Source organism: Anoplophora glabripennis, unplaced genomic scaffold (assembly GCF_000390285.2).
Source record: "Anoplophora glabripennis isolate ALB-LARVAE unplaced genomic scaffold, Agla_2.0 scaffold8, whole genome shotgun sequence".
Classification (NCBI taxonomy): domain Eukaryota; kingdom Metazoa; phylum Arthropoda; class Insecta; order Coleoptera; family Cerambycidae; genus Anoplophora; species Anoplophora glabripennis.
This window is the reverse complement of record NW_019416350.1, coordinates 2,670,862-2,694,934: the sequence shown is the minus strand read 5'-3', so window position 1 is coordinate 2,694,934 and position 24,073 is coordinate 2,670,862. Positions and strand designations below refer to the sequence as shown.

Below are 24,073 nucleotides of genomic sequence, written 5' to 3'. Positions count from 1 at the left end.
CTTGCGGTACGTTTTCGATGGGATGTATATATATTAAATATATAATATATAATATAATATAAAAATCGAATTTCGGAAAAGTTATAAAAAAATTTATAAAGCACAGTGAAAGATAATGCTCCCGAATTGAAATGTTGAATCATACCTTTAAATAGTGATGTTGCTATATCAATCTTACCCAGCCCCTTTTTTTGTAAAACACCATGCCACTGGTAGATTAATCATCGATATTCTAGAATGAAACTTCATAGTTCTTGAAGATTCCGCGGCAGTACTTAAACTTACAATTTACAAATACGTAACACTTTACTGAAAATCGTCAGAAGTGGAAAACGAAGAAAAATGAAAAATTTAAATCATAAAGAGCAATAATGTTTGCAACATGTGATGATTAAATAATTAATACCGTGCAATTTTATTTACATTAGTGACATAAATTGTGAACTATTGGATATCTCTATTATTCTGAATTAACGAAATACTTCACAGCAAAATGTGAGTAAAAAAGGAAAACATTTTACTTTGCTTTTCATTCGAAAATATTGTTGGAAATTCTAAAAATTTGTTTCGCAACCAAATAAGTGAAATTTATAATTGACAAACTTTTCCAGAATTTTCTTTAAAATTCTTGAACAAATTATCTTGAGGCCGTTATAGCCAGGAAAACATTTTGGGAACTACTATACTATCTATCTAAATGTCTACTTTGCCTCTTAATTTCATATACAGGGTGTCCCACAGGATGTAAAGTTCACAAAATTTAAGAGGACATTTCTCATGTAAAAATAAGTAAATCATGTTTATATAGGTATACCTTGACCCAAAAAAATACCATTCTAACTGAGAAATGTCCCAATAAATTTTATGAACTTCCTCGTGGACTTCCTGTATTTATACCTCCTTACAGAGGAGTTAATAATTAACTTTTTTGATTTTCCAGAAATTTCTATTTAGCAATCAGAAATTCTGGTTTTGGATTCACACAAAAAAGTTCTGCTTTGACAATTAATTTGTTGGCATAAAAGTGTCATCCTGAATTTTTTCATCATGATTTTTTTCAATATCATTTGTGATTCTGGAATTATACTTCTACAAAAGCTGTAAGTCAAAATTCTAGAAAATTCCATTTGAATAACAGTAAATACAAGTAATATTCTACTCGCACTTAATATTTGCATCAAATAAATACATAATTAGCTTAGTTATAGTTCTGGAAGTTCTAAAACACTACAGACTATTGATTTTTTATAAAATAATGATCTCGGAAGCTGAATTTTGTTGAATTCTTTTAAAAAAAATTAAATTCCACTCCTAACAGATAGTTTTAAAGCTACGAAGAAGAAAAAGCTAGATTTGGGTTAATGTCGTCATGTCACATATGTATATTTTATTTGCATGTGCATAATTAACACTCATTTTGTGTTAAAATTAATTTCTTCTTGTTTCAGGTGTGCGGCCTGAGAGATTCTACACCTTACCCAACAGAAAAAAGAAGGACTACTCATCGGCCTCTCTGGACAGGCGAATAAAACGCAGAGGTTCCCTAGAACTAGTGCCACCGAAGAAACCGCCCCGTACTTTCGTGGCTAGTTCGCAACCCCCGCAGAAAACCTCCATATTCGACATATTTAAGAAAGATAAGAAACCGGAACCAAAGAAATCGAATCTTCGTCGTAGTGTTAGTGATGCGTCAAACTTAAAATCTAAAACGTACGGTCCGTCGAATAACGAACAACCCTATAGGAAACGATCGGGTAGTGATGCTGAAGATGTTCTAAATAATTCCCGAAACTCGAAGAAGCAACTGTCACCGATTATAGAGGTGACACAACGTGAAGACTATTTTACACGGGTTGATATAGAGCATGACAAAGAAAACATCAACAATAACGAAAACTTAAATGATTCGGTTAAGAGAAATGACAGCGTAACTGAGAAACTTAAAGAGTATATTGACGAGGTAGACGAACAACTCTTCAAAGAAACTGGTGTGAAAATTAGCCCACCGAAAGAAGAATCTAGTGAACCCCTGCCTATTATTATAGACGTAGAAAAAGCGGAAAAGATCTCTGGAAAGAACAAAAAATTCAAGGATTCTGCTCTTGGTAAAAAACTAAAATCGATAACACACAAGAAGAGCAAAATCAATGAAGCTGGGAAGAATAAGAAATCACTGTCAAAAACCAAAGTCAAAGAAAAGGAGCCTGCTTCAAAGTCTGAGAAGCAGGTCAAATCACCAGTGAAGGTAGAAGAGAAACCCAAAACCGAAGAAAAGGTACCTTTAGGTTCCCTTTCTCCATCACCTAAGATAAAGGCGGCGGTGGAAAATTTCGAAAAGTTGAATAGAACTTCGCCTACCATGATTCACAGCAGTCAAAAACCGGCGGATAAGCTCCCTTTGACTAAAGGCCGGACCGTGAACTCAATGGTAAAACGTCTTAGCAACGATTCTTGTTCACCACCACCTCCTAAAACAAGTATAATGATTACACCGCACGGCTCGGTGCAACATAACAACAACCAACCATTTTCTTACACCCGCGGTTTGAGTCCAGAGAAATACATGTCGAATGAAAATTTACCTAATCCAGGAAGTCCTATAATTTATGCACAAGTAGTTTGCGGTTCGAACGGTACAGGACCGGCAAAACAAACAGTGCATGCCGCTTACCCAAATGGAAAAAAACACCCCCACTCAGACTCCGACGAAGGCTTAGGTGGGGAAGAAAATTCGGGCTTCAGTCGTTTGGACAAAAGTGTTACCCACTTCGGCGACGATCGCTACAATGGAAACAGTTTCAGGAAATCCCGTGACGAATACTTGGACGACGACAAGTTTGAAGAAGAGAGTCCTATAACGCCGAAATTCAGAAACCCAGCGTACCTAAACGGCTTTTCTGATTACGAAAGGAAAATAAATGAGTCTTCCAGGTTGGAGTATTCCGGATACATAGATTCCTCCTCTAGGGGAAGAGGTGATGGAATGGATGCCAAAAGACGCGAAAGCTTAACAGAAAACGAAAATGGCTTCGCTTCAAAAACTTTAAATGGTCATGGTCGTACTGACCTGAGTGCCAGGAGGGATTTGTTGGAGTCTAGGATAAAAACCAGACTGCAAGACAACAGTTTGAGAATTTCTCCTGAGTACATCCAAAACACCACTCCTACCAACATTTACATCTCTGAAACTACTTCAAAGTACTACAGAGGAGGTTCAGCTAGTCCAGTAGGTTACACGGAGAAATATGTTTCGGAAAGTCGAACGGACAAATACGGGCAGCCCCGTAAAGTCGAATCGAGATCCAAGCATTACTTCGGCGAGCGTAAAGATAGTTTAGAGTACGAAAACCACGTGAAATCTAACGGTTATCAATATAACGGCTTCGATAGTGAGCCCAAGAGTTTCGATTCTCAGATAAGCGACTATAGATCATCTCCGGAGAATCGACACTTTGAAGCTAGTCATAACAAGTCAAACAACAGGTATAATAGTAGGAGCGAGAACCAGAAAATCTTAAAAAATAGGGATATGTATAAGTCAACTCCGGAGATCCATCAGAAAAGTTATCGCGAAGAATTCCACGACTCCTACCATGATTCCCTGAGAAGGGATAAAGTAGAAAACAGGGTTACGAATTCTTCAAAGTACAGATCTGAGCGATATCTAGACCAGAGCGAAAGCGAGAGGAAGGACAAGTTTGGGGATTCCGGAATCGAAAACGACTTTAGGCGCGACTCTGGAGAAAACTTCCGCGTAAGCCGTCCCTCGAAATCCAGACGGGAATACTGCAATGAAAGCGAAGACGAAGGGTTCGCTAGTTCTCTTCTCATTGCCAGCGAGAGACAACACACTGAAGATAATATCAATCACAGGAAAAGAAGGGACTACGATTCGGACAGAGCTAATTCCAGGGAGGACGATTCTTACAGGAACATGGAACATATGGATTACAAAAGCAAAGTGCGACACGATTATGTTCCCAGAGAGAGAAGCATAGATGATGGATCTCACTACGACCCCCGCATCGATAAAGATGGGGACAGATCCACTCTCAAACGCGTAGATAAGAAGCCACCGAAGCCGGAGAAGAAGAGTGGATTAGAAAAGGTACACTGTAAGTGTTGGACAAGCTATTTTCACTTAGGAAATTTCTTGCAGGTTAAGTCGCTTTTTACACGTGACAGCAAAAAGAAGAAGGAAAAGCAGCAACCCGGAATGGTACCTGAGGAAAGCTTGAGAGCAAGATACGTGGAATACAAGGGAAGAGATACTGTTGATTCAAAATTGAAGAAGAAGCAAGTAAAAGACGTCCAAGCGGTAAGTGTCTTTAAAATTATATTCACTAAAAGGGATGAAGAAAACAGTACCATTTATAAAAAATATAATAACTATTAGTCCATGTATATTGGTAGACATTTTATATTTTCATATGAAATAACATTTGGTCATTCAAGTGATCTTATTCCTCGATAAATGTTCTCATGTTTCCAATGACTTCATATTTTAAATACCTATGTGTTATTGACGAATGTGTTGGCTAGATACATATATGAAGGTATATCGGACCTGTCGCTCGGCCTTTAACCATATGGTGAGTAGGTTGAGCAAGACACGTATGTCCTTGTGTCAGTTCTTTACCGTATTATTCGCTCTGCATTTGCATCGCATTGCACGATATCGTATACTTTGTTATCTACTTTTACACAGACAATAATAATTTGTCGCAACTACAACGCTATTTATAGAATCCAATCAGTAAATTACTTTTCCGATAATATACGATCAACGGCGATTAGTTTTTTTATTTATTAAATAAAAAGGAACAGTTATGAATTTGTTGTAGTTATTATTAGAGCACGGGTGATTGGAATTTTTTGTACCACTATTCTCATGCTTAGAAAATGACCGACCAAGAAACTGTTTACTTTATTGTGTTGTAAATTAGGATATTGCCGAAAGGTGAAATTAAAAATTCTTTTAGTCATTTTTATTACTTCTTTATAGCTTGTTATTGTCAATTACGAATACATAAGTCTTAAATTAGAGATTTTAAATAATATTTACGCTTTGTTTGGTGACGTTAGAGGCCCCCTTAGGAGTTCTTTCCTAAATAAATAAGTATATGAGTGTGAAATAGCTCTGGAATGTTTAAATGGAAAATAAATTGTTTGTCGACCCTACAAGTTATCTTGTTATATACTAAATAAAAGAATATATAAACACAAAATAATTACACTTCAGTTGAAATATAACATGTCTAATACAAGGTCTTTAGTTCGCAGAGTAGTTGTTTCGTACAATACAGGGTGTCCCGAAATTCATGTAACAAAATTTGGTCATAGATTCTTAAGACAAATTTAGGGGACCCGTATTTTTTCTTTTTGCCAACTTTTTATATCTCAAAACCATGTTGTACGAGAATCACTAAATTTGGTACACAGGGGTTTTATGACGTGGAATCTCACAGTGCTACGCTTTTTGGTGAGAAACTCCCTTAAGACACTTTTTCGTGGGCCCTCTTGTCTTTGGAACAAGAAAAATTGGCTTGCAAATTTAATTTTTTTTTAAGAAACTTTTTTGTCTCTTGATATTTTTTTCGTAAAACGCAATGTTTTTGAGGAAAATGGTGAATCACGATATGCATTCGATCACATTTTGACATTTTTCTCGAAACATTGCGTTTTACGAAAAACGTATAAAGAGACAAAAAGTTTCTAAATCTAATGGCTTTCTAGTGGACTAATAATTTTTAAGAAATTTAAATATGCGACCAAATTTTTTTAGCTCCAAAGACAAGGGGGGCCACGAAAAATTGTCTTAAGGGGGTTCGCCGCCAAAAAACGTAGCACCATCAGATTCCACATATCATAAAATCCCTGTGTACCAAATTTAGTGATTCTCGTACAACAGGGTTCTGAGATATAAAAAAAAGATTAAGCTTAGAGGCGGATTCAGGGGGCTATAATTCCGAAAGAGGGGGCCACTTGGCAAAAATACGGGTCCCTTAAATTTGTCTTAAGAATCTGTGACCAAATTTTGGTGCCTTAATTTCGAGACACCCTGTATGGGTTCTTATATGCCTACACGCTAAGGTCAAAGAGCTTAGATAACTTGATTTTATGAAAAATTTTAGATTTCATTTGAATTTAGAAATATTGTACTTTACCAATATAAAGAAATTCTAAATTGTAAAGAAATTTTGAAAGAATTTAAATTAAGGATACATAAAAATAAATCTATCTTGAAGGCCATATATAACCAAAATTATTTTTCCAATCAATTGAAAGTTAAAATATAATGAAAACTATGTAATGCGAATGTAAACTCTCATAAGTATTTTATTAAAATTATTACATTTTACCCGAAGCTTTAAAGACGAAACACACAACTCATTAAGCAAGTGTGTTCTGCATGTAAAACGATATTCTGAAGACGAAACATCTTTTAATTTTATTCTCCCTTATAAAAATATATCATCTTATACTTTGGCTTTCTTAAATTCCCACCTGCAATACTTGTTATCCTGTCTACCGTCTGGAAAACCTGTAATTAAAGTATTCCATATAAACTCGGAATATGAGCATAACATTAAAAAATACTTTACATTATTTCTATAAAAATCATCCTCAGTACTAGTGTATTAACAAAGTACAGACCGAACATAATTTGAAGGTTACATAATAATGGAAAATTTAATCAAGTCAAATATATTATTTTAAACAAATTATGAAACCACATTTATATATTTTTTAATATATACAGGGTGATTCAGCCATAATGTCATTAATTTTAACCATGTATTCGGAAGGCTAAATAAAGACAGAAAATCGAAAAAAAAATTTCTCCCGTTAACCCGGCGCTCTAGTTTGCATTACATATTTTGTTAACTGGGAACGCGCCGGCGCATCACAGGAAATAACTGATTTCAAAATCAAAGTGTAGTCGATCCCAACTTAACAAAGTGCTGTGGACGGATGAGTGAATGTTTTTTTAGCCACACACAGTAAGTTATACGTAGGTACTACAAACTGAATAATTAGTTGAACATAATATTAAACACTCCTATTATAAAACATAGTGAAAACGTACAACTAAATTGCAATAACCTAACATTTGAAAACAGTTATTACTCTTATACATTTGTTTTACATTAACAAATAAATAATACTTGATAATATTTAAACATAAAAAAAATTTCATATTCATTCATGTGCCTAGGAAAGAAAGTCTACCGAACACGGTAGATCAAGATTTACTCAGCGGTCAAGAGCGGTCCGAAAAGGGATTGAAATAATGATTTGAAAATTTTTTTTTTACGTAAATATACATTTTAAAATTTTTTAAATCGCTTATTCGTATTCCACAAATTTTTCCCTACCTTCCCTTAAAATGAATGACATTATGACTGAATCACACTGCCTATGAGAATATTGAATTTTATACAGTGTTCTTAAAAGGCGTTAAAACTAAAATTATTATCAGATGGATGGAATAGCCTGCACCTATTTTATATCATACTTGAATATCCACCAGTTGATATCTGTCATATCATAAGAAAGATTATATCACAAAAATAATATATTGGCAAAGCAACCGTTCAATTTGTCTAAATTCTCGAAATAAAGTTCCCAGATTGATAAAGAACTGCAATCAACTGCCATTTTGGGACAGACTGCACATTAAATTGTAAGTTTGAATTTTTTTAACTTTTTTATGCAACTAATACATTTTCACATAGTTTCAACAGTTTACTATACTAATACCTAATATTTTAATTTAAAATACTACAATAAAAACTTTTTATAGTGTTTTCTTTTTGTATAAATGGTAAAAATTAACATTTGACACATTTTTTGTGAAAATAGAGTATAGTCGGTTGTGGTATTTGGTCAATCTTTATCTCTATCACTATGCCACGTTCTAATATTCATATCTTCCTTATCATTCAGAAATTTAAAATTGAAAGTTTATGGTATCACGCCTTTTAAGAGAGCTCTATATACAGGGTGGTCCGAATTTTATGCAGGAAACTTCCAGGGCTGTTAGATCTCTTTAAAATAATAGGTTTGCCTTATAAACATAGGTCTGGAACGGCCTCGTTTTAGAGATACAGGGTGTTGAAGTTGTTAAAAAAAAATAATTTTTTGTTTATATCTCCGGAATCTATTAACCGATCTGAACAAAATTTGGTACAGATAATGGATGACAGTAGGCCTTGCATTCTCTAAAATATGAGCTCTAAAGGATCTACCAGTGGTGTACAACTGGACAGGGTCACCCTTTTTTTATAAAAAAAACCTACGCCACTGTATTTTTTACAATCTATTGTAACGGATTTATATTCTAATGTACAAAATACGTAAAAAAGGTAACGTGAATTTTTTCCCTAAAGTTCACCGTTCTCAAGTTATTCATACGAATACAATCTCCTTGTGGCGGATACTTCTAACCATAATATTACAAGAATATTTATGTTTATGCTTAAAAGTAAGTGCAATTTGTAAGCACATCAACAAAATTCTTTACACTCGTCGCTTTCATCTTTTGGATTAAAACGATATTTGGAAAATCACGACGGCTCAATGAAAGACACAGAAATGAAATTTTAAGAACATTGGGGTGAGTAAATCGAAAATTTGAAAAGTTCTACATAAGGATGGTAGAAATCCGTACTATTTACAACCTGTGCAAAATTTACTTCCGGGAGATGTAGACACACCTGAATTTTTGTTAGTGGTTGTTTTAAAGTCACAACATAATCCAGAATTCTTACTAGAAATACTTTGGACCGATGAGGCTACGTTCACAAGGCGAGGGGTAGTGAATTTTCACAATATTTGGTCACAAGAAAATCCTCGTGAAATTCGGATAAGATCTTTTCAACGAATTTTCTGGCTCGGAATAATTCGGACTTTATTTCTTGTCACCCCATCTAAATTCCCAGCATTTCTAAACTTTCTAGAAAACCATCTATTTGAATTATTAGAGGATGTTCCATTAAATATACCACAAAATAGCTGGATACAAATGGATGGTGCTCCTGCGCATTTTAGGAGAATAATACAATAATGGCTTAAAAATTATATGGGGCGATGGATAGGTTGAAGACCAAATGCCAATGTCAACCATAATGGTGCAGAGAATCCAGTCTCTTGGCCAGCCAAATCGCCAGATCTAAACCCCCTGGACTTCTACGTTTGGGGTTACCTATCTGAAAAGTAAAGTTTACTCTACTCCACCACAACTACTGCAGCGAATAGAAGAGGGGTGTAATGAATTAAAAGAAAACCACCACATGATATTAGTTAGGTAATTCCATTAATCATTAATAGAAATTGTCAGAAATGTATCGATGTGGATGGTTCGCATTTTGAACAATTGCTGCAAATACGTAACGTTAATTTCATTTCTTGTTTAATTGTCGTTGCTTGGTAAATGTATTTTTATTATTATTTTCATTTAAATTGTCCTTATTTGTAAAGATAGTGGATTAAGCCTCCAGGAGAAACTAAAATACACTAGGAACACTACCTCACAGGTGATGTGGAAATAATTTTGTTGATCTGCTTACAAATTGCACTTCCTTTTAAGCATAAACATAAATATTCTTGTAATATTATGGTTTGAAGTGTCTGCCACAAGGGGTTTGTATTTGTATGAATAACTTGAGAACGGGGAATCTTAGGGAAAAATTTCAAGTTACCTTTTTTACGTATTTAGTGCATTAGAATATAAATCCGTTACAATAACTTGCAAAAAATACAGTGGCGTAGTTTTTTTTATAAAAAAGGGTCACCCTGTCCAGTTTTACACCACTGGTTGAACCTTTAGAGCTCATATTTTAGGAAATGTAAGGCCTACTGTCATACATTATCTGTACCAAATTTTATTCAGATCTGTTAATAGATTCCGGAGATATAAACAAAAAATCAAATTTTTTTAACAACTTCAACACCCTGTATCTCTAAAACGAGGCCGTTCCAGACCTATGTTTATAAGATAAACACCTATTATTTTAAAGAAATCTATATGCCCTCGAAGTTTCCTGCATAAAATTCGGACCACCCTGTATATACAATTCAATACCATAATAAAATATTCTTGATGATAGTTCTCATTTATAATTTTTTTGTAACTGAATAATAAGAGAGTAATGATTAAGACAGATAATCCAGTATATTTTTGTTAATAATATATTTATTGTACCTACCTCTAAAACATATGGGCCTCGTTATAATAATTATCCATTGGATTAAATTAAATATTTATAGAAAATAAAGTTTAACTAAAAAAAAATAACTTAAGTAGTAACAAGGACTCTCATTTAGTTATTGTCTACATTTCCAAAATTAAGTCTGCTCTATTTGTTTTGCTGTCAAGTTAATAACGCAATTCCACGTGACACGTTGATGGAAAAGCAAATAATAGTTTTTAACACGTGATTAGCGGCACAATTTTTACTTTGCACCGTTAACACAGATCAGAAAATGCAGCGGTGAAATCGCGAATGGTGAGCATCTGAAAGTGTTGGATATGCCACTTTCAGGCACCATTTTAATGACGTAATTATTAGATATATCTCGGAAAAGTGAGAAGAACGGCACTTCCTATGTTATTAGCTTTGTGCCTCAAAGACGTAATAACTACCGAAGGATCTTTTAGAGTGGTAGTTAGAATTACGTAATATAATTTACTTATGTCTCTTTAAGGAAAATCTAGCAATTAGTATTTATCTTATACATACGTTCCTTCTGGCGCTTGCGAGTCTAATTCTTCCTGATTATGATTTCTAATACATAAATAATGGTATAAATGCTGGTTGTATCTGAAATGTAATAATTTGTACTCCGTATTATTGGAGAGGTAAATAGCCTGAAATGTTTTATGTAACGAGGAATGCTTAGTTTAATAGTTAGGTTATGAGCTGCATATCTCTTAAAAGTAGATGAGTTGAGAATTTTAAGTTAGGAACTATAATATACTTACCTAGTTTTATATTTACACTGAGAAAACCTGCTGCTGATTTCGTTAAATAGCATGTATTCCAGATATTTCAAAAACAATAATCACAATTATTCTTTAAATATGGATCACTGTTTTTCTTTGTAACAATATTTATACTATCTGTCACATCTGTCACTAGATATGAATTTAGGTAATTATATAAGAATATAAATTTTTTTGTTATATAAATGTGGGGTCCTAGAACAGCCATTGTCCAGCTACAGCTTCTCAAAAATTTCAAAAAATATCAGTTTTTTTATTTTTAATTTCTAAACCGCTTGAGATAATTTAACCAAATTCAGTGTGAATATTTAGTATGCCAGTAGTATGGAACAAAAAAATACCAGATGTAAAAACTTATCGATTATTTGCCAAAAAAAATATATCCCTGTATAATATTACAAATAAAATAGGTCATCATGTGCGCCACTGTATTATATTAATTTTTTGATTTTCTACACTTTTTTTGTATTCCAAACCGATTAACAACAAAATTGATTTATTTATCGATATATTTGATTTATTTTTACGACACTCATTGCATTACTTAAAATAATAACAAAATAATCAATTAACAATGTTGGAAAAGGCCACCATCAGCCAAAATACATGTTTCACATCTTCTTGAAATTGTAGCTCGCACATTTGCAAAAATTTCAGGAGTAGCTCTTATGACATCTCAACTAGCTATAATTTGTTGACGTAAGTGCTCCTCAGATTTAACGAGAACCTTGTAAGCTACTGTCTTGAAATATCTCCAAACAAAAAAATTAATAGGGTTCATATCGGGTGATCTGGGTGGCCAAGACTGACCTAGTTCTTGAGTGCCTCGTCCAATCACGTTATTACCGAATCTTCCATTAAAAAATTCACGAGCAGTTAAACTAAAATGTGGTGGAGCCCCGTCGTGCATAAACCACATTCTTTCTCTTAGCGCATAGGGAACATCGTCAGACGTTTTCAAAAAGATGTCTGTAGGAGGCACCGGTTAAAGTTATTGGTAAGAAGTAAGGCTCAACAGGAAAATTTCCATTAATATTCACCTATACATTCAAAGAAAATTGATGAAATTTCCAATAGTGTTGAAATCGAGATTCCATTATGGCATGAGGATTTTCATCAGACCAAACGTGTTTATTGTAGAAGTACGGTTTCTTAATATTATTGTTTTGCATGGCCTGCCTAAGATATGTTTAAGTAATTTAAATAACTGTAAAGATGCACTTGATCAAATATATCAATTTTGTTATTAATCGGTTTGGAATACAAAAAAGTGTAAATAAACAAAAAGTAATGATAATAATGGCGCATATGATGATTTATTTTATTTGTAATATTATACAGGGTGATACATCTTTTTTGGTAAAAATCGATTTATTTAACAAAAAACCCTTGTTTTTGGCTACAAAATACGCCTTGGATTTTTGATCTCTACTTAAGAAGCACCCTTTATGTCTCATTTCATTGCTTATACTTATTCAATTTGATACAACAGTAGTTTCTTTTTTGTCTCTATCCTCAGAAACATAGAACCTACCCTGTATTATATTGTTTGTTTGAATATGATATTTTTAACATTTTTATATTCAAAGAGGCAGATAGTTTTCCACCTGGAGGCTGACCTGGAGGATACCTTCCAATGAAGTTCAAGGTATGAAATTTTGAAAAAATATAATTTCTGTGTGTTCTTATAGAAAGTGTTAAATAACAAAGATTATTATTAAACAATATGTAGGTATAAGAACACGTAAAAAAATTCTCTTGTTTTCTTCTCTTTTCAAGATTTAAAACATTAAACTTCTTAGGAAGATACCCTTGAGAAAAGCAATGAATTGATTGTTCTCATATATTAGAAAGGACAAATTTTATGCTCCGCTACATACTCAAATTATTAATTTATTTTACTTTAATATTCGCCGAAAAATATTTTTTAAATATTATATTTTGTATGAATTCTGATCCAATATTAAATAATTTAGCGACCTTAGGCCAATTTTACCCTGATTGTTTTTAACATTGACGCACAAGATTTTTATTTTTTTTTATAACCAATTAATGTGTTGCATTCGTGTTTAGCAATATTATATTGTTTTTTTTGTTAATCTCAAATGTAAAGAATAAATAAATTTATATGAATTTTTCTGGTCCGTAACTGCAGATCATGTCACAAATAAGTAAATACTAGTAGCTAAATAACTTTCGCTAAAGGTTATTAGCCACATTCTACAACGTATTTTTTCATAACTACAATAATAACATGGTCATATATGAAACCTCTCACTATATAATAATTATAAACTAGTTTTGAGCAGGTTCGTAGTTATAACCCTAAGAAACACTGTCTCACTGTCACATCTAGTAATTAGTAGTTGTAATAATTTCTTCTCAGAGTACCTACAAAGTTTTTTTTAATAAACATTAACCTTCGGATGACCAACCTTTTTTTTATACACGGATGACCAAGGGGAGTCAAAAATGACCCCATTAGTATTAGGAAATAAAAACATGTTTTCATAATTTTATTGTTATATTGTTTTAATAAATGAAGTAAGAAACATTAGTAAATCAAATTTCTAGTTCAAATTAACCAGAAGAAGAGTAAAAATGTCAGTCTGAACATACTGAATTAAGTGAAGAAATTTGAAAAAAATAAGTCACCACATGTATTACAGACTATGGTTTTTTACTTCTTTGAATGTTCCTTGCAGATAAAACGCTTGCATTTATTTATTTTATCGCATCTCGATGTGAATTTTCTGTCGGAAGATCGACTGCAAACTTTACATCGGCCACGTTTCTTATGATTTTCAGTTGGCTCTACATCTTCAGAACATTTTGATAATGTCATATCTATGACCGTTTGAATGTGTCTATGAAAGCCTTGACATGGTCGGGATTGTATAAAGGGTGTAACTAGCTTAATTTCCAAATCTTGACGAAAGAGCCTCTTTCAAAAAGATTTTCCTTTTTCGTCATGAAATTGAAAAATGCAACCAGAGGCCATCGCTTTGTTTTGCGATTGCATGAATATTCTTTGACCATTTTATCCAAGCTATTTACTGCACCTAACTTAGTATACCTAAAATAGAAATGAAACAATGGAAAACCAAGCGGGGTCAGCGGGGTTTTGACCCCAAATCCAGAAAATATTTTTTTATTCGTAAAATATTGGGAATTTTTTTATTAGAAAATTTGAGGATACTAAGCGTGATAATCCTCAGATAAAAAAATAGTCATTTAAAAATTGAAAATATTTCAAAACTTATTGAAGAAAAACATACATTAGGGTCAAAATTGACCATAACCTTGGTCATCCAAAGGTTAAAGAATGTAGTTGAGCATTATGATTGAAATATATTTGAAATTGAATAGGAGAGATAATTCGATTGTGTGTAACGTTATTGAAATCTAGGAAGACGTTGACGTGACGTGAACTATAAATAGTATTCATACATATTAAATACTAGCTAGTTACACTTGTTGACCTTTCTGCAATAATATGCTGTTGTGTTGAAGAAATGTATGTATTTAGTCACGAAAAGTGTCCTGTTCTGATTTAAAACAAGAAGAGACTACAACGATAGATTAAGCGACGAACTGGTGTGCACAAAATATTTCTGAAAGATGTGTCATAAGTTCTTGTAAAGTAAAATAACAGAAAATAATTTATTTCGTTCTGTAAACTATGGGTTTATTGTCCTTTATTTTAAGGATACAGAGAGAGTTTTTCAATTTCAATTTATCAGTTAAACTGCACAATTCTGCACACCGACGTGTCCCATTTAAACCAAATAGTACCACTTTCATTAATCAGAAAGAACTTATCGTCTGGAGCCTCTTTCAAAAACATAGTAATGTTTTCTATAGTCAGAACTTTTGATTTCTTTGCTTCGTATGGGTCATTTTGATGTTTTAAAAAGGCAAGTAGTTTTTTATATTGTGATATCCATATTTTCGTTTATTTGTATAGTACTTTTCAACATGGAATATGTAGACCATAAACTGGATGCCTTAAGAGATTTAGCCTAAAATGACGAAAGATTGTATGAAGAACACTAAAACATGTATAAAAAATAGCATACCTTCTAAAAAATACGCTAGCATTACACTTTCAACAGTTCTTAGTGCGTTTTTGTCATCCTCCACTTACAAAATATTTCATATATATACCTTCTCGTGTTTTTCCTTGGATTTAAAGGAAGTAAGCTCGAAGATGCTTCTCGAGCGGCATTTAAAATTTTTCATTTTTTTTGTAAAAAATCTGTATTCGTTTAGTAAAACTTTGCTTTTCTAAACTTGTTTTCTATACTACTTTAATACAAGTTTTGACGTAACAGCTGGGTAAAGTTCCTTTACTGAGCTTTTATGTCACTTTACTGAGTTCTCACTTCCTTTCTGATCTGGCTCAGCAACGATGCACTTTCCGAGCTGGAAAGTGATCAGAAACATTTTCTAGAACGGCACAAAAAATTATGGATATATTTAATCAACAGTGATTATTATTATTAGGTTATTTATTCTCTCCGATTTTCTATCGTGTTACTTCGTAAAAATGGCCTTAACCCGTGGGTAGCTCGGAGACTTCCTGTCTATCGATAACACGAATCGGTTCAGAAAGTCCATCCTCCAACGCAGCGCCGAAGAAGCGCAAAAAGTCGACCGCGAAGACCTGGTGCCGCGGTCGACAGCGGCGCCAGGCGTTGGCGTTGGCTCTGGTGAGTCAGCGCGCCTCCTCCCGCTGGACTCTTGATGACCGAGTTGCGGCCCGTCCGTCCATATAAGGCGCTCCAGACCTAGGCCACGGCGATGACGTAATTCTCGGCCGTCGAGGAACGGACGACGGGTCGTCCAAGAGCGGTCGCTTTTACTTTCACTCGCCTTTCTCAACGCGCGTTTGGAGCACTTGTTTATTGTTGGGAAGTCTCAACTGAGTCTTATTATTGAATACTCCCACGGGTATTTCCCTATCGATGCCTCGTAAACCTTATATTTCTGTAAAAGTGCAAGGTGCCTCGAAATTTGCTCGTTCTAGATAATTTATAACAAACAAATTAAAATAAAAATAAAAACACTTAGGGAGGGAGGAAATGCATCCTAAAGCTTCATTTACAACCAGCTAATTACAATTACAATTAGTACTTAGAATTAATATTAGACTTAGGACAAAAATTAACGTGTTTTGATAATTCAGAACGTCGAATTCTAGCCAAAAATAATTTACAGTGAAGGTCAAGTAATTCTCAATACCCAAGTGAACCCAATATTTTTCGCTGGAACTGCAGTTTTCGTCTCGGCAACATTGTTTATTGTACAGTAATAATTTAAACAAACAAATTTAATATAAACAACATAGATAATGTAAACAAACATTCACCATATTTGAGGTTAATTGATTTGTAATTTACTCATTCGATTCATTTTTTGACATGTTGACAACAAGCGCATATGCGCAGATATTTTTCAATTTTTTACAATTAGTGGCAAAAGCTTAGACTTTGCAAGGTACTAATTCTAAGTGTACGTGTAAGTATAAGTAGAAACGTTAATTTAAAGGTTGTGAACGATCATGTATTAAGTCACATGCCAAACTTTTACCACTAATCGTAAGTACTAATTGTAATTGTAATTGGCTGGTTGCGAATGAAGCTTACCTAAGGCTGTATCTTCTTAAAACTGAAACCCAGAAAGTTATTTTGTCAGATATAGATATCCGCCAGATAAGATTTTGGTTTAACTACTAAGTTACGAATCTATTGGTTTAAATATCTGTACTTTCTGGATTATTGTCAGGGGCTTTCTAAAAAATACGGTCTATACTCTAACCAATATGTTTGCATAGGGCAAAGTCCAACAAATTTAGCAGTATCTGTCTGAAACATATGCGGGGACGATTTTCTTTTCTGAAGGCGTCAAGAACAGTAGTATTACCCTTTAATATGATGGATATTTTAAAAATCTACTAAACAACATTATGAGATAACGTTATAAATAACACAATATAATATTTTATTTTACTTTACCACCACAGAGATAAGCAGTTAATAAAACTAACAATAAAAAATACTCGCGAATTTACCTTCACCGAGGATCACGCCGTTAAAAGGATTTCAACTGAACTGCCGGTAGTGAACCAGCAACAAATATAAATTTATGCCCATAAAATGAGTCAATAAAAGAGCTAGAACAGATGGGTCGCCAGGTTAGCGACGTTGCCACTCATTTAGACAAAATCATAAAGTTCAATAATAAATGTCGAAACATATTTTATTAAAAGATTTTTTGTATATTTGGCATATAAACACTTGGGCATAAGCAACATGTTTTTATAGTAAAACCCATTTAACATAGATGTAGCAAATTATTTATGCCTACAATATTATTCGTTTAATGCCAAGAACTTGCCGCATGTATTACTAATACTACTACTCAGTAGTTATTACAATTTTTTTCTTTAAAGGTTATATTTCAACAATACCAAATTATTTTAAAAGATACGGAAATTTAAGAATTTAAGGTGACAATAATGTTTCCCGCTTGCCCTATTCAAACATATTGGTTAAATCAGTGACTATTGCTATAGTCACTGGTTAAATACCTGTAAAATTATAGAAAAGGATTTAACTGGGAAAATTAAAACTTATTATTAGTCAAAGAAATGGTTCGTTTATATTTGGCGAAATAAATATTCCTTCAGAGTAATAAACATATTTATTTGAATTAAAATATTGAATATTTCTTTCTAAAACACAAAATAAACAGATAAAATTTAATTAATCCTTTTGTTCATTTGCTATAAAAAAATAACATTAAAAATATTTGTCTATAAAAGATACTTATACACATTTTAATATAAAAAAGAAATGAAATATTTAGTTAAACGATTCCCAAACAAGGAGAAAACTAGTAACAAACGAAGGGATTATAATCTATTCTAATAAAATAGTATTTCTGAGAAGATCTTTTAAAATTAATGTTTTGTGGTAATATATTTTTTTAATAGTTATATGGGAAACTCCCAATTTCATCAGTAATATGGTGCATATGAAATATTAATATTAAATTTAAATATTGTTTTGTGTTAGTTTTGTTGTTTTTTTTTACTGTTATCGCCAATTTAGAAAACTGTGCATTTAAATTAATTATTAATAGGAATACTAGTATACTACACAAGAATAGTGATTATCACAATTTTAAATTAGACGGGACTCTAAGATGAAATAAACAAGCCAACCCAGTGGAAATACGTACGTTAAAATAACAATTATACAGGGTGATGCAGAACTTATCCAAAAAAAATTATGGATGTACAGGACTCTTACAAATACAATTTGGTAAAGAAAAAATCAAAAAGGGCAGCTCAAAATTGATTTAAAAATACACTTTTGCACGGCACTGGAAATTGGTCCACTGTAAAACCTGACCTCGCTCAATGCGACCGGCATGGCGGCAAAGTATGATATAAACGGACAAAAAAATTAAAGAATTTCTTTCCCGGGGAAAGAAATGAATAAAATTTTATAGCACCTATTTTATATCAGCAAATTCAGCTGCTTTTGCTGCTATTGTTATTATTAATTAATAAAATTAATTTGTGGGTTTAAATAATAAAATAATTTGACATACCTGATGTTATAACAACTGTTCAAAATTTTGTCCACCGACGTATAAACACATTTAGATCCGTCTTACACATTTTCTACGAACTAACATAAATGTTGTCTGGCTTCACCACAACACAAATGCTTCACCATAATTCAAATGTTGTCTTGCTTCATCACAAATTAAAACGATATCGATCAACTCCGAGTTGCTATACACGCAAGCCATTTTTGACTTTAACTACTTACTAAAAAACTGTTGCAAACACTATCGCAACGACAATTGTCAAATCAGATTTCAACATTCGGAGTCGCTAAGGCCACGTGGCTCTCCACGCATATTGCGAATGACGCTGGAGACTACAGTTGTCCAGCAATGTAATGGTTGAAAATACTACAACTTCAATAATTTTTTTCTCGAAAACTATAAGGATTTTACAAATTTTTTTTTAGATATCGACTCAACTTCCCTTGCCCCATCCCATTTATTTATATCCCATTCATTATATTCCCAATTTTTTTTGCATAAGTTGTAAATGTGCTTGGAATATTATTATTAACTAGAATTTTGGGGTTATTCTATGGTATTTCAATACTACAATAACTTCCATTTGAAACTTCTGTATAACAACTTCACAGTTCGAAGTTACTTAAAAATGTACGCACGTGCAATTAATTAAATAGGTCAGTTAAACTTTTCCTTCTTTAACAATATTTTAACTACGATACTTTTGTTTTGTTAAATTTTATAATGTTTATGTAAGCTTCAGAGTTCGGGTAATAAACTATCTATTTTATCCATAACAATGCACGTTTACCCCTCTGCATGAACAGTAATGGTTGATGCCGTTCTACTTTGTATGCTCCGTTGATTGTTTCGTGAAGCATTATGTAGTGTAGTAATATTTAATTTTAGGGAATTCATTTTTTGTTTGTTGCAATCTATTATATTCTATCTATTTCAATTCTAATCTATTTCAATGTTATATGTTTAATACCAAATTTTCAGTTTCTTTTTCAGTTTTGAAAGCTTATGCATCTTGTTATCACCCAATAAATAAAGAAGGCCTTGAAAATAATTTATTATTTTTATATTTCAGTTTAAATAAGCAATAACTTAAAATAAATGAAAATAGTTATAATACGTTTAGAAACAAATTCCTGCAACTCTGTAGACTTTACATCACGAATGATGCATTTTTATTTGCAACTAGTCAGGTATTTTTGCATCCACACTGCGATGATGAACTATTGATATTGTTTATTAAATATATTCTAAACCAGTTGAAGTATAAAAGCTAAATTCGTTTTTGGTCTGCTTGATGTGTTAATCTTGAACTTACAAAATGATTTAGTTTAGTTTACTCTTAAACTATATCAAATTCTTTCAAAGGCAAACATGTTCCCAAATAACTTTTTAATGTCAGGGTCAATATCTAGACAAAATCAAAAAACACAAAAAAAAACAGTTATTAACATCTCATTTTCAAACTGCCATAAAAGTATTCATATTAATTTTGACTAAAAAACAACTTGTAGAACTTTGGCAGTTGAATTGAAAACAATATTTATCTATCACAATTTATTCAATCAATGACTTTACAACAAATAATTACTCTTCTTAGCTTTATTTATATATCATTTTTGTTATTAGGATACCATTTTGTACGGCATTCTTGTTGTTGTTTTTAGTTCCCTGATCTAAATTATGGAAATAGTACAAGTTAAAATATTACTTTTAGATATAAAACCACTTCGAACTACACTTTAGCATTACATCCTCCAGATGTGCGCTGAATAACTGGCCTTTATCCTCGGAAGAATTCAAAACATTTCCACTCATAAAGCTGGAGAGATTGCAATGAGCAATTAGGCAAGAAGCTTATGCTCATTTCAACCTCTAATGTGTATATGTATATTGGCATGAAACTTTTAAGGTTCAGCTGATATTACTTTTATGTTCATATGTATTAATTTTCGGCACTTTTTAATATATTTTTAGTGATAAGTTTTCTTAAAATGTTACCTTTGTTCATTATAAGAAAATATATTTTCATTATATCGAAACTGAATATGAATTAATTAAGTTTTAAGCAAAAACAATAATCGGAGACGTAGCACATCTAAATACCTAACACTACTATTTAGTGATTTTGTTAACAAAATTCGTTCGTATGCGACTAAATTTCAAAGCGCCTATTTAAACTTTCGTTACAAGTGTATCCTATCAAACCTAATTGCATTGAGTCAATAGTCGGATAATGTTGCAATTTAACTCTTCCATTATATGCAAATATCAATTTATTTGTTAAGTAGTTAGAGGATGTTATCAGGTTAAATTACTGTTACGAAATTGGGGCCAACAGTAATGTTGCCAAAGAATTACAATAGAAGCTTCTATATTGCAATTATTGCTTCGTTTCATAAACGAAGGTTATAATTTGAGGAAATATTAAAAAATTTGTACAAATGTAGTTTACATTTAACTATTTAGTGAGTCTTTGAACATTTTCTAAATACAGAGTGTCCCAGAATATGTGGGCAATCTCTCGGATTTATAAAGGGGCCCTTAAAATAACATGACTAGTTCCTATAAAAACTTTCCCTAGAGAAACCTCCCTGCGGAGATACAAGTCCCTAAAGAATGCCCCTGAAATTCGATTTTTTGTAATAACTACTAAACTAAAATACTTTGTGTAACTTAATTATTTTTTAATATGAAGGACAATAGATAAGACTCATTAAACATTGTTCCATGAAAACAATTTGGCCTATTTGGTTTGCCAGGGACGGTCTATCTGTAACACAGTAATGTCAATTTCTTTTACATCCTGTACGATATAGACACAAAAATAATATTTTTAGATAGCTTGAAACTAAAAAAAAGGTAGTATTTGTTGATATCGATAAAATGAACTGTTTTTGCATTATTTCTGTCTTAAATACTAAGAGAATGCTTTGTGAGACATTCATATTGTCTCAGTTTACATTTTGTGCTCCTGTATATGGACCTTGCCTAGATCTTGATAGCAGCAACCTCATCCAGCGCGTTCAAAATGCGTGTATACGTTTTTTTTGGTATTCGTAAATTTCATCATGTACCGCATAAGTTACATGAACTTGGCTGGTTGGATATGTTCAGACGGAGAAAGCTTTACTCACTTTGTTTTTTTCATAAACTTTTACTTACTAAGACTCCACCTTATTTATATAACAAAATTATATCTCGTAGTGATGTGCATAATATCAATATTAGATCCAAAAATTTACTCAGCCCTCCTGGTAAACATTTTGGAGTCAAACTTAGAATACAGTATAAAAATAAAATATAATTAAAATTGGTTTCGTAAAATAAAATTAGATACAAAAAAAGTAATTGAAGTTTCGTAATTCAATATCATATTTAGTTGTTTGGCGCTCATAGTCCTAAGTAATTAAAATATTCCTTAAAACAAAATAAAACAACTTTTCAGATTAACGCGTATTTGTATGTTTTTTGCGGTTTGTGGGTTAAAAGCATTAGGTTTTTCTATAATTTCAAGCAATAAAGCATAGATTTTAATTTCTTGAGTAATATCTCTGACAAGAACAAAAGAATAGTTACATAGGCACTAATTAAATCAAACTGTTTCGACGTGTGTATGGCACCTGGAACCTTAGGACCCTTTCCTTCTAATCATGTGGTCCCTTAGTAATACGTATATTCTATTATAATATCATACTTTATAAATTCCGAAATCACATTTTGAATTTACATTACAAAAGGTTTTAGAAACTATTTCATAATTGTTTTGAGTCGATAAAATTATGCTACCGACACACATTTTTAATAAGTTTGATCATGTTCAACGAAAAAGTCATGGTCAAGTAACAGATAGGTGTGGAGTTGTGTTTATTTTTTTTTTATCAAATCCATATGCTAAGTTATTTTCCCTAGAAATGTGTTAAGCTAATATGTTTAAAACAAACTGAAAATAGTAATTTTTGACATAGTTTTGGGTAATTATATTTTCGAAAAAAAGTTTAAAAAAATATAGTTTGATGCAGTACAGTGATTAATTTCATGCAAAAAATAAGTTTTGTAGGTGTATTTGGCAACAACTTATTGGTAAAATATATAGGGTGCATTCGTTGCTATGGTAACTGGTTAAAATTGTATAAATGGTATACAATTTTCGTTGCTTCTTTGAATAGAACAATATTTTCTGCATATAACAATATCATATTTTATGTTACGTAGGCAAATTATTGAGAAAAATTCATTAGTTTACATCTCGAATCAGAGGATCTGACGGTTCTGAGGTTCTTTGATTATTATAAATGTATTCTACTACGTATGTACAGGCTGGTCCATTTTCGATGGGAATTCAGGGTATTTCAGAAACTATTAAAGAAATGATAAATGTGACACCACGTTCTCGAGCTCGATTTTCATGGCAAACTCGACTGTCAGATCGGAAATTTGCTATCTTCATTTGTTTCTGAGTTACAGGGCGTTTCTCATTATTGTGACACTTTTTAACATGTCTGTATCTCAGCTGTTAAATAAGTTAGTGTTAAAGTGAAAACTGCTCGAGACTAATTCTTTGGCGTAGAATTGAATGCCGGTAGGTATTAGATTTTTAGTAGATCTTAAGATTTAGGAGTTATGCCCCAAAGTAATATTTTTTTAAATGGAAATCGTAGCTGACCATGGCCTAAAAAATAGAGATTTTTTTCCGCTTTTCAGCAATATATCACATGCTATATTTATTTTTACCAACGCGGGTGATACGGGGTTATTCATATATCAATTATATTTTTTTTTCCTTTTTAATATGACCGGCTATGAAAATACAGATAAAACTACAATTCTTACTTTTACAAAAGTCATATCTGTTGTAAAAATATGACATTTATTTTAAATGCACATCATATACTCGTGTGATAATATAATACTAACGAAATTTTAGGAGATAGGTGGATAGGAACAAACGGACCGATCAGATGGCCAGCTAGGTTACCTGATTTGAGTCCGTTGGACTTTTTCCTTTGAGGTTTTCTAAAAGACATTGTATTTAAAATTCCTTTTAATAATATTTCAAATACCTATACATTTAATGAATGCTACCCGAAGCGTTGCCAGAAGATGCGTGAAATGTGTGACAGTTGAGGGACGGCAATTTGAACATTTAGCTATCATTTTTGAAAGTTTTTATTGATGTAGGTACTTACTATTGTTTAATTTACGTTTAATATTGTAACTTCAGTTGAAGTGGAATAAAAATTTGAAAACTCTGTCTTTTCTTATCTGTAATATATATTTTAAATAAACGTCATATTTTTACAACAGATATGAGTTTTGTAAAAGTAAGAATTATAGTTTTGTATGTATTTTCATAGCCAGCCATATTAAAATGTAAAAAAGGATCGAATTTATATATAAAACACCCCGTATCTTCTGTGTTTGGAAAAATAACTATAGCATGTG

At 32.2% G+C, this 24,073-nt stretch overlaps 1 protein-coding gene across 3 annotated transcripts in view; it reads left to right on the top strand.

Moving 5' to 3' along the window:
• The window catches only part of LOC108904981 (ankyrin repeat domain-containing protein 11), a 518,946-nt gene that overhangs the window by 431,249 nt on the left and 63,624 nt on the right, over positions 1–24,073 (top strand). For 2 of the 3 annotated variants that reach the window (XM_018707727.2, XM_018707745.1), the window contains 2 exons: positions 1,449–4,108; positions 4,160–4,318. In XM_018707727.2, coding sequence (XP_018563243.1) covers positions 1,449–4,108; positions 4,160–4,318 — 2,819 coding nt within the window. The remainder of the gene's footprint in view (positions 1–1,448; positions 4,109–4,159; positions 4,319–24,073) is intronic. The other variant, XM_018707737.2, reaches the window with a different exon arrangement.